Genomic DNA, 11,307 nt, shown 5'->3' with positions numbered 1-11,307 from the left:
GGAGGGGAGAGCGAGCCGGGCGCGCCTGCCAGGACTCCCGGGGCGGGGTCCGCACGCCGACCCGCTCCGGTAGCCCGGCGGGCTCCGAGCAGCCACGCCCCGGGGTAGAGCAGCGGGTGCGCTGTGGGTGCCGGGCCGCTCCCGGAGGCGGTGCCGGCGGGCGCGGGGGGGGCGCGGCTCCTCGGTCGTTTCCCGCGGGGCGGGGCGGGCGGCGGTTCGGCCGCTCGCGGGCTGGCAGCGACCGGAGCGGCCGCCGGCTACGGCGGAGCGATGATCCGCCGGGAAGGTAAGGAGAGCCGAGCCCTGCCCTGTCCGCAGCGCCGGGCACCGCGGCCCACCGCGCTCAACAAGTGTCTGCCCTGCCGGTACCGGCACCGGGATTGTACCCGGTGCCCTGTGCTGCTCCCGGGCAGCTCCTATCCTCTGTCCCTCCCTCTCTCCTCACCACCGGCCGGGCAGCCCTGCCCGTGTGCACCCCCAAGGCTGAGACTTGAGGACCAGGTTGTGGGAGACATTCTCATGCCACTGTGACTCAGAGCGGGTTGCTATGGGATGCTGTGCTTGCAGCACCCTTGGGTGCTGTGGGGAGGGTGGGTTTTGGGGTTGTGGGCCCTGCGAGGAAGGATCTGTAAGTGGGACTGGTACTTTTAGGCATGGTGATATGGGCCCTGGACACCATGTGTTCGTTCTTGGGTGCTGCAGGAACGGTGCTCCAGTCTCTCCCCTGTGCTTGGGGCACAGTGCATCCCTGAGTTTGGTGGTCCAGGGTCAGTGCTCCCTTGCTCCTGCTGGCTGTCACCTACTGCTGGTGGCCAGCAGCGCAGAGGTCAGTGCAGAGTGCATGCTGCTCCTTCTGTGCAGCCTGGACTGGAGTAGGATGTTAACACCAGGTTCACAGTCTTTGTGTCCTGGTGTGGTGGCCACAGTTCTTCACCTGCTTCATTAGCTTCTGCTGATAAGGTCAGGAATGACCAGGCAAAGATGACTCAACCCTGCTCATGAATGCTGGGCAATGTCTGAAGCCACTGTCTGATCTTGCAGAAAAGGAAGCCCTCAGTGATAATACAGGGCTGGGATGCCCGTAAAGCCCAATAAATATGGAGCTTGGGGAAATCCCTGCTTTTACGGGAGCCAGCATAGAGCCCAGCAGGAGCTGTTCACGCTTCCCCAAGCTTCTTTCTCTGTTCTGCTCCCACGATGAGTCAGTGTGGGCCAGTGATACAGGCAGGACCCCATTCCAGTTTCAGCTGGGGAGGAGCTGGCTGGGAGAGCTGGGACAGCAGGTGGTATACACCCAGGCAGACACAGGCACCCTTGTTCAATGACCTGAATTCCCTGCCAAGAGCCCTGGGATGAGCAGGGTCATCCTTTCTGCATGAGTTCCTGGGTTAAAAGATGAGTCCCCAACAGTGGCGGGACGGCTCCCCCATCTCCTCACACAGACGGTCTTTGTCTGCGGGCTGCCTGGGTGACAAAGGGAAATATTCACTGATAGGGGTGGGACAGATTCAAGGTCCATGGGAACTCCCTATCTGCCTGAGAGATGGGTCACATCTGGGGCTGGAGCTGGACTGACAGCTCTGGGCATCTGCCTAGAGAACCATGGAGGTGTCCTGGCACAGAGAGATCACAGCTCCACTACTTTAGGTCCAAGGTTGTCTCACAACTCTAGTGAGCTCAGTCTTTAACCAACATATTGTTTCATGGCAGCCTCCAGCACCCCTCCTTCCCCGATGCCAAGGCATCATGTTCCTTTCCCACTGTGTCTCCTGCTGACCCAAGCTGCTTGTTGTGTGGAGCAATTCCTACACTTGTTCCTATAGAAAGCTAAGTTTTGACACTCATGTAGCTGAACTGTTTGTAATGTCTTGTGCTATGTGAGTGGGGCTGCGCTCAGCTTTGCTGCAGCCCCGTGTGGGAGACTGCTGTGGTAGTACTCGAGTCCCTGTGCAACCACGATGTGTCCAGCTCTTGAAGAGCTTTCCTGTCTGGGAGGCGGCAACATGACATATTATCCAGGGTGAGCCCTTTGCACTGCTCCAGGTCTGCACTCAAGCCTTCCCTGACAATGTCTGTCCATTCTTCAGCATTAATGACTTGTTACTTCTGTGTCATCCCTGCAGACACTGAACGGGCAGTGGAAATTCTGACCAGATACCAAAGTACCTTGCAGTCCCCTGAGGAGCAGGAGCTAAAAGCCTCCATTGGAAAAGTCTCGCACATCTTCCAAAGTGAACTCTTCCAAGCTCTGCTGGGTAAGCCCCTACCTTGTGGACCCTGGGGCTTTGGGGCTAGTGGGTTCTCCTGGGGGCCTGATCCTGCAGAGGTGCCTGGCACTGGCCAGACTGGGTGCATCCTGTGCAAACACACAAGGGCCTGTAACAGCAGGCAGCTGGACTGTCTTTCACCTCCAGGGCTTGGGCAGGAGGTGCAGGGGCTCAGGGCTGCAGTCACTGGGTGTTTGCGATGTAAATGGGATTCCTCAGTCAGGTGATTGTGGACAAGGGGTAAAGCCTTGTGATGCCGTGAGCACCCCCTGCGCAGTGCAGACATGGTGTGGCCGCAGCCACTGCTGGGTTTCCAGCTCTGCTGCCATACCGAGGACACCCCACCACAAGGCCTTGCTCCTCCGTGTGCCCCTCAGCCTCATCACAACCTGCATCCTTCCATTCCTGCTGCCAGCCTGAAGGGAGGCTAAATTTTTCTGTCTTTGAGAGAGAATCCATATGTATCCAGCTCCTTTTGAGGTATCTTGGCCTTCCTTGTGCTTAGACCTATGAGCACTTGCGGGTAACACACTGTGCAAGCGGCTCCATTGCACACAAGAAACAGACTTGACAGCAAGTCTTTCTTGGGGCTGGGCACCACAAAAACCCGTTTGGAACACAGGATAAAGTTCTCCATGTGGATGTAGACAAACACAGCTGGAGTCTTGCCATGCTACGCAACTTCTCCGTGCAAGACGCACGGCTGTCTCGCTGAATGAGATCATTTGAAAATGCACTCTCTTTGTGAAGTATGTTTTTTAGAAAAACAAAAATTGATGGGTTTGGACTCTGAAGTTGCTCAGCTCCATTCTCTGCCAGAGCAGGCCAGATGCTGGCTGTGTGGGTTCACTTAGGGCACTAGTATTGGAGGTGATCCCAGAGAACCGTTTCCAGAAGCTGTAGTGTGCTGAGAGGGGCAGGAACTCCTGTTCAGCTCCCCTCCTTAAGTCCCGCTCCCTGTGGCCCTCAGGGAAGCACACACAGCCCTGGCTATTTCCATTCCTGGGACTCCCAGGGCAGAAGCCAAGTTTCCCTGCTAGGAAGGAAGGGAAAGCCCCCCCAGAAGCTCTGTACCCCAGAGGAGCACCTGGGCCTCGAGTGCAGAGCTCCACGTGTGGTCTGTGCCTCATACTTGGTGTGATTTTACCCAAGGCTGTCTCAGCCCCATTGCTCCCCCTCACCATTGCCATGACTCTCCCTTCTTGACAGCTCTTGCCTTTTTGCACCTCAGCAACCGGAGACCCATTTCAGTGCCCACAGAACCTCTAGTTGCCAGCAGCTCCTCTGCTTCAGGTTATCCATTGAAAATGTAATGCAATCATGGGATGAGCAGTGTGTCCTGAGCTATTTTATTCTCTCCTTTCCTTGCTCTTGCTGCTGGAGCATCACCTGGAGGCTTTCAGCCCCAGTGTGTGCTTGTGCAGGGCTTGCACTGGGACTTTGTGCCATCAGCAGCAGAGTCATACAACAACGGGAGAGCTCCCCGGGACAGTGGGCTCCCATGCCGAAGGGACCAGAGGGCATCTCCTTTCTTGCCTCTTCATTTACACAAACCACTCTCAAAATGGTCCCCAGCCCATATTTAGTTCCACACTAAAAGGCAGTGGTCCCCAGCGGGGCTGTGATTGCTTTGGCAAACCTGATACCAGCCCAACACCCCTGGCTGCTTCTGCGTGCTCCCCCAGTCCTCCCCAGGGCTGTGTGAAGGCAGCAAAGCAGCTTTCCCAAAGCCCAGGGCTCTTCATGTTAGTGCAAAAGTGTTGCGAGGAGAGCATAGCTGGAGAGAACACGTCTGCACGCATGCCGAGCTGGCTGCGTTTGCACGCTGGCACGTGGAGGCTGCTCAGGCTTCCCTGTTCTGAGCCGTCTGTCTTGGTGTCCTGTCAGCACTGGCACCAGGGAGTGTCGCTTGATTGCTGGTGACCTTTTCAACTGGTTTAACAGGATATTAGTTCCCTGTGCCAGAGCGAGCTTTCTCTAGATGTGTTTACATAACTAGGAATTTGCATTAATTACTTCCTTCCCCCCCACCAGAGCGTGGGTTTGTGAATTCCTCTGTCCCTGCATCGACACGTGTGGTGCGGTGTCCGGCTGTGTGCTTGCTGTGCCCGCACACAGTGGGCACATACTGAGGTCACTTGATGTCCATGGTCTGGACCCACTGGAGCATGGTGACAGCTCTGGGAGAGTGATGGAGCATTTCTATTTTATTTACTTTTCACTCTTTCCCTTCTCCCAGTGAGCTGCTGTGTCTCTGTCTGAAGTTTGCTCTGAGTCACAGAGCTGGTCTGGAGTTTATCTGAGGGAGAAGGATTTTCAGGAGAGCCATGGGTACACCTCCCAGTGCAGAGGCTCCCATCTCGCTGTCCCACACCATGCTAGATGCTTCTGTCTCCAGGAAGGTCCAAGCTTGCAGAGACCTTTCCTCTTGCAACCTCTCAGAAACCTGGGCCTGCTCTTTTTATTTTTCAGCCCCTGGGGAACATGGATGCATGAGCGTGGTATATCCCTGTTCTCAGCTTGCATGCTCCTACTGGTAGTGCTCTCCTAAGATGTGTTGGCCGACTTGAGTTTGAACACCAAAATGCCTTATGCCATAGTAGAGCTACTAGAAGTGCCAGGTGTCATGGAGTTTTGCAAGTTGACCCACGTGAAAAATACCACAGATGTGGCTTTTCATTTGCTTTTTTTTAAGAATAAGCTGTTTAGTGGACTCCAAAAGCCTCAGTTTTCCCAGTTCCAGGGGAGGATCTGCTGGAATGTTCAGATAAAACCTATGTGGTGTCCAGGGCTGGATTTATCTGTCACTGTCATCGTGCCCAGTGTGGCTCTGCACACACACGGTTTTCTGCCAGACCTGAGCACAACACAGCCCCTTAAATCCTCGTGGCCACCGTGCCAGACTCAACTCTTTCTCCCAGGAGCTGCCGGTGCCCTGGGGCAGGCTGGCTTTGCCAGGATGGCTCCTGCGCTGGTGGGTGACGGTGTCGGCTGGCTCAGCGCAGCAGTGCAGGAGCTGCTCTGCACTGGAATGCGTCAACCACTGCTCCACACAAAAGAAATTCCTTAGCGGCGCAGAGGGAAAACAGGCTGTGCTGTCTCCCTCCTCCTGGCCCCTCTCTCCCTGCGTCTGAGGCTGCGGAGCCAAGCGCGTGACTTGCAGGGAAACAGCCCAGCGAAAGGGCGCTCGAGGAGCCTGGGCTTGGGGATCCTGCAGCTGGGCTGGGGCGATCATGGCTCTGCTTTCCCTCCCTGCAGCTGCTCGGGGAGATGCTTGGTGTCTCATGCTGCTGGGGAGGACAGGGCTCACATACAAAAGCAGCTCCCTGACCTTTCATTCCTGAAAGGGGCCGTTGTGCCCTTTGCAGCAGGCAGAGCTGGGTGGACAGGCACAGCTTGTGTCCACTCGGCCACCCCAGCTGCCAGAAGTCCCAAGGGCATTGCTCCTCCTGAAAGCCCTCTGGGGCTCTGCTCTGCTCCTGTGCCCCAGAGGTGGCTGGCACAGACCCTAATGTGGTCTTTTTGGGTCCCCAGACTTTCCCTGCAGCCTACCCCAAAAATGGTTCCTCCTGGAAAGCCCTGCTGTTGCACAGGCAGGAGGAGAGGCAGGCGGTTGCTGACCCACAGTGCTTCCCTGGGCACAAAATTCCAGCTGGGAACTTGGCTCACCAGCATCATCACTGGGGATGGTGGTTGTGGATTCACCAGGTGGATGCACGAGCCAGGATGGAAAACTGGAAGAATCTGGAGGATTCCCAGCCCTGAGGACTCCTCTTCTTGCAAATTAGGGCATAGGCAATGATGGAAACTCGCAGCTTGCTTGAGAGCTCTGCTGTGGCAGCTGTACGTGTGAATCCTCCCTACAGCAGCGGGAGGCTGAGGTGAGGCTGGAGTTTCTGCTGGGGCTAAACCTGCGGTGACACAGCTGATGACAGTGCATGTGTTGGAGAAGAAATGTCATTTTCTGGAAGTGTGTGTACCAGCTGGCACAAGTGTGCTGCATTAGCCCTTGGATCCTGATGCTACAGAAATATTTAGTGATATTTATTTGACATATTGATCTCAGGTGGAAATCGTTAGACAGACTCTAATCTCTGTAAATCTTGAGTTACTCTTCCTTTTGCTACTACAGCATCCTCTTGCTGAGGCTTTTCAGGTAGTGCTGCTTTTAAAGTACACAGGTGAGGCAGACTTGTGTGCAACTTGTGATGCCCATAAGAAATGAAGGAAAACAGAATATGCTTAGGTTATCTTTAATACCATATGCCTCCTAAAACATACACCTGTTATGGCTGCATCCTTCACTGCCTGGATCCTGTCCCCTGGTCCTCAAACTCCTCTAATTCCTAGTGCTAGCAAAGGTTCTCTCTCCTGGCAAGCATCTAAAATGGGCTGAGGTTTTCAGAGGTGGAGAGTGGCTCCTTCGGAGGACAAGCCTCCCGCTCCATAGGCGCCTTGCCAGCTTGGCTGCCCAAGGCTGTGTTCCTGCAGGAGATGGGTGACAAACAGGGACACTGGCAGCAGTGCACCCCTGTGACAGGGCTGTTCAAATCCTGTTTTCATTTTTGCAAAGTTTTGTGCATTCCAAGCATAATCCACGCAGCCATGAGCCCCTGCTATCCCGTTACGCAATGACTATTTTTATAACCAGAGGGAGAGATGTTTTTTCATGAAAACAAAGTCCTGTTTGTTTGGCTGTGCAGTGACTGCTTGCCGTGACCTCATGGCTGATTTGGGAGGGCTTTGGGAGCTGCCACGCTTGGCACCTTAGGGTGATCTGGAGGGGATGCCCCAGGTGCAGTGGGTGGATGTGGGGACTGCCACACCTCCCATCATTGCTGCTGTCCCATTTCTCCCGGGGCGCAGGACAGAGCCTGGCAATGATGCAGCAAGAAGCAGCAGCTCCAGAAGTGACATCGAAGCCAGGCAGTGGCACAGTGCTCCCTGGACTTGGGTGGCTGTACAGCCTGGCTGGGCTCCATGTGGACTTAAAGGCACTCTGCCAGCAGCCGAGATTTATAGCAGCTTTTTCCGTGTCTGGGAGGTCACCAGGCAGCCCCCGGGAGCTGGATGCTGGGGGTCAATGCTGCTTCCCATCCTGTCTGCAACATGGATGTGCTGCTGCAGTATGTACTAAAGCACAGGGAGAGGATGGGGATTTGCGTCTGGGGTGCAGTCCTGCTTTGTGAAAACCTCCCTGGGAAAGAGCTTCAGGCGGTGTTCAGCAGGTGCTTAACGCTGCCCACTGCTCACCAGATTCCCTTTGGACATCTTTATAAAGTGGGCACTTAATAGCCCGTGGTGCTGTGACATGGCACAGTTTCAGGTGAGAAGTTGCACACCGAAGAGCTGGTGCAACTGCTTCAACCCTGAGCTGCCAGGGAACGCCAGGGGAGTGGCCGTGTCCCCCTCGAGCTGAGACCCATGGCTTGCCCTTGGGGTCGCTGGCAGAGAAGGGGCTCTCCAGCCTCCTCCACAGCAGATGCAGGTACAGAAAATGAACTCAGGTTCCTGCTGCAGCTTTCCCCACAACATGTGCTTATTTATGCTGCCGTGACTCCACCAGGCTTCCTGTTTCCCAGATGCTTGAAGGGATTTATTACTATTTTATGACTTTTGCAAGGCATTTACCGCACTCTTTTGGCTGACCTTTTGGAGCTTTACCTTTAACCTGGCAGCATTTACCACTCTTTCTGGTTTTCTCATTTGGATGCAGCTTCAGCTGTTTAGATGAACGTCTTGCTTTTAACAGCCTCCCTTCCCCTGCAGTCCAGCCTTGCTTTCCTCCCTTTCGCCTTTACAGTGTCCTCTGGCCAGGCACTGTGTGTTTGCTCTGATGTCCCAGTGGGGTCTCCCTAAATTAGCTCAGTGCCTCCCACAAATATTTTACCCTCTTTGTTACCTGTTTCTTCATTTAAAAAAAAAAAGCAGCTGCTCACTTTTGATGTAGTTCCCTTTCTGAAATTGAACACTTCTGCAATGGGTGTATTGGCTTTTGTTGTTCCTACAGAGGTGCTAGATCTGGAGGTCCATGTCTGTCCTGGCTCTGGAGATGAGCTGGGGGCAGCAGCTGCCTGAATGTGCAGCAGTGGGGGCTTCCTTAGGGAGGAATGAAGCCAACTGCAGCCCTGCTGCTTCCTACAATCCTCCACGTGTGACAGGGAGAAGGTAAAACACTCTTGGCCAGGGATAGGAGAGGGTTTGGGCTCCCACAGCCCCTCTGGAGCTACACCTGGGCAGCAGCTGCCATCAGGTCCTGCTGTGACCCCGTAACTGTCTCTAGAGCAGTGAGGGCTGGGACACCCCATTCTCACACCTCTCTCCAGAGCCACTATGATTTACAGCAGCAGCCTCAGGTCCTTGGAGCCCAGAGCGAGGATACCTGGCATCTGCTTGTGGCAGTGCACAGGTAGTATCATGCCAGGTGAGAAGAGGGAATTTATTGGGGAAGGAGATAACACAGCTGTAGCCACAAGCTTTAGAGCTTGTACACCGTGAGCCTGCTGTCCCAGTGTCCTGTGCCCTCTCTGCCTGCTCCCATGGGAAGGGGGCCCCTCCACAGTCCATGGGCACTGGGGAGGGAAAAGCCCAGCAGCACCAGGGGCTGCCTGATGCAGGAGGCTTCTCAGAGCAGAAGGGACATGGGACCACACGTGGGACTGACACAGCCTGGAAAAGGGAGGGATGGGCTGGGTTTATGATTGTTGTTGCTGAGCACAATTTGCTTTTAGTCCCCGTGAAGCATATGGTCATTGCTTCGTGGAAATGTCTGTGCTTTCCACAGCTGTGAGGCACTGCGCCCTCAGCCAGGCACCACATTGCACCCCTTGTCTTGCCGGGGAGGGCATGGTGGGCAGCACAGCAAGGGTGAGGAGCCAGCAGAGCCCTGTCCTAGCCCTTCACCCTCTCACAGAGGGCTCAGATGTATGATGCTCTAGGGTCAGAGTGGCTGGGCACAGGTGCTTCACCCCACGGATGACACTGGCATCCTGCTGCCTCCCTGGTCCTGTGGATTTTTCTCACACTGTTTTGCAGATATCCACGAATTCTACGATTTCACGCTGCGCTCCGCACCCCTGCAGCCTCCCAGCCGGGATGCACGTGGTGACACAGCCAGGCAGCAGCACGGGGCCAGCAAGCCCAGCTCCACAGTCATACCCAGAGAGCCCCAAAACCTCCCCGAGGTAAGAGCTGCTCCGGCATGGTGCTGTGGGGCCAGAGCCTGCACCTCCTGCACCAAGGGGGAGGCAGGGGGCAGGGGGGCTGCTGGCCACCACAGCCCGGCCGCCTCGCACCCAGGGTGTTCCTACACATTCTCTGTCATAGCTTGTCTCATTAATGAGGCAACTTCTCTGGTTCACAAGTGTTAATTGAATTACCCCTAATGCAAATAGCTTCAGCTCCAGCTCTGGTTGCTGCTCTGCTGTTGCAGCTGGATTAGTTGCTCCCGTCTGACACTGTTTCCCACAGAGACATTTCAGCTCTCTAATCTAGCCACCTCGCAGGCTGCTTTTGATAAGTGAAGTAGGTTGAGTCTTTTAAGTTTCCCTTTTCAGGATTTTTTTCCCAGCTCTCAGGTAACTTCTGTCTCTCTTATTTGCATTCTCTTTAATTTTCAACAGCCTTATAAAAGATATGGCACCAGGTGGGGAGACAGGAATTGAGCAGTAGGGACTCAGTTATAGCAAAGGCACCAAGGTAAATAAAATTGCCTTATGCCTTTGCAGGCTTTTTTCCTGACCTACTCTCACTGCCTTATGCCTTGTCATGGGATGCTGCAGGGTTCCCCTGAACTGGGGATACAGGAATATTTGAGCACAATATTTGAGGATTCCTCCTTTTGGTGAAATAACCCTATCAGATAAACACCATATTTCACAGATTGAACTAGCTTCCCATCATGTACCTGTGGGAACACCAAATCTGAATAGCACACAGGGATGACGTCTCCTGATGGGGAACGTTGTAAAGGAGTTTGGTGATCAAGACCAGGGGGAGACAAAACTACCCACTGACTCAGGAACCATTTTAGTTGCATTTTTTTCTTCACTGCCTTTACATTAACAGTCCCTCTAGTTAAGGCAAGCCTGCAGATCTAGTCTATGTTTCTGAAGAAATTTTTAGTGATGTTATACTGTAGGTAGTGGGATCCCACTTCGTTTTTTTGAGTTTCCTGTAGCCTTGATCCACCCACCAGCAAGACCTGCTGGCAACAGCCACTGGTCTCTGCAGCCAGGCCAGTCCGTGAGGCCTCAAGGAGATGTGACAGTCAATAAGGACATTTAAAAATCAATGCGGAAACAAGCGGGGAAGCAGCTGTGGGCCTGGCACAGCTGGCATGAGGGCCAGTCCTGCTCCCCGCGCAGTGCCCTGAACTCAGGGGGATGAGCAAAACAGCTGGTCTTGGGGCTTCCCTGTGCTGAACGCAGCACAAGCCCATCAATGCCATTAAATCACTCCTCCTTTCTCCAAAAAATATGTTTGCGGCATCTTGCATTGCTGAAACATGAAATGCAACAGGGAGCTGCATGGTACATAGTACATCCTCCTGTACCAGACAAGTGACTTCTATGGCAAGGGTCCCTCACTTAAGCGGTTTATGGACATTTTTTCTCTTCCTGAAATGATGCTGCTCTCTTCAGTCATTGATTACTTCATAACTCATAGCATTGAGTTTGACCAGGTGCATCTTTAGAGTGATATGTCTGATGCTATTAGAGATGTACGTGTGAAAGAGTTGATATACAAATGCATTGAAAAAGATTGGGAACAGTATATTCTGCATGGGGATGAAAACTATGCTGTGCTAAACTGACTGGTGAACCACAAGAAGAAACTCTTCCTCAGCCCGAGAGTCCCTGCCTGCCAGGCTTTGTCACCTGCAGTGACCCCCTGCCCATGGGGCCAGTGCTAGGGCAGGCTGTCACAGAGGCATGCTCACCAAAGGCGGGATGAGCCCCCTGCATGGGGGAGAGCTCATTTTGGCCCTTCCAGAAGCAGCATGAGGGCCTGGAGGCAGCTGGGCTGCCCTGCCCACATG

General features: G+C 54.2%; 1 protein-coding gene across 1 annotated transcript in view; it reads left to right on the top strand.

Moving 5' to 3' along the window:
* Nucleotides 1-170: 170 nt before the first annotated feature.
* DLG3 (discs large MAGUK scaffold protein 3) overlaps nucleotides 171-11,307 on the top strand; it is a gene marked incomplete at its 5' end in the record, with an annotated part of 79,502 nt that continues 68,365 nt past the window's right edge. Inside the window, 3 exons of the mRNA XM_082062228.1 lie at nucleotides 171-286; nucleotides 2,124-2,255; nucleotides 9,303-9,451. Coding sequence (XP_081918354.1) covers nucleotides 271-286; nucleotides 2,124-2,255; nucleotides 9,303-9,451 — 297 coding nt within the window. The remainder of the gene's footprint in view (nucleotides 287-2,123; nucleotides 2,256-9,302; nucleotides 9,452-11,307) is intronic.

The sequence above is a fragment of the Streptopelia decaocto genome (genome assembly GCF_964273445.1).
Source record: "Streptopelia decaocto genome assembly, chromosome: 10".
NCBI classification, from domain to species: domain Eukaryota; kingdom Metazoa; phylum Chordata; class Aves; order Columbiformes; family Columbidae; genus Streptopelia; species Streptopelia decaocto.
Note: the sequence above shows the minus strand (reverse complement) of the source record. Positions and strands in the feature narration are given on the sequence as shown.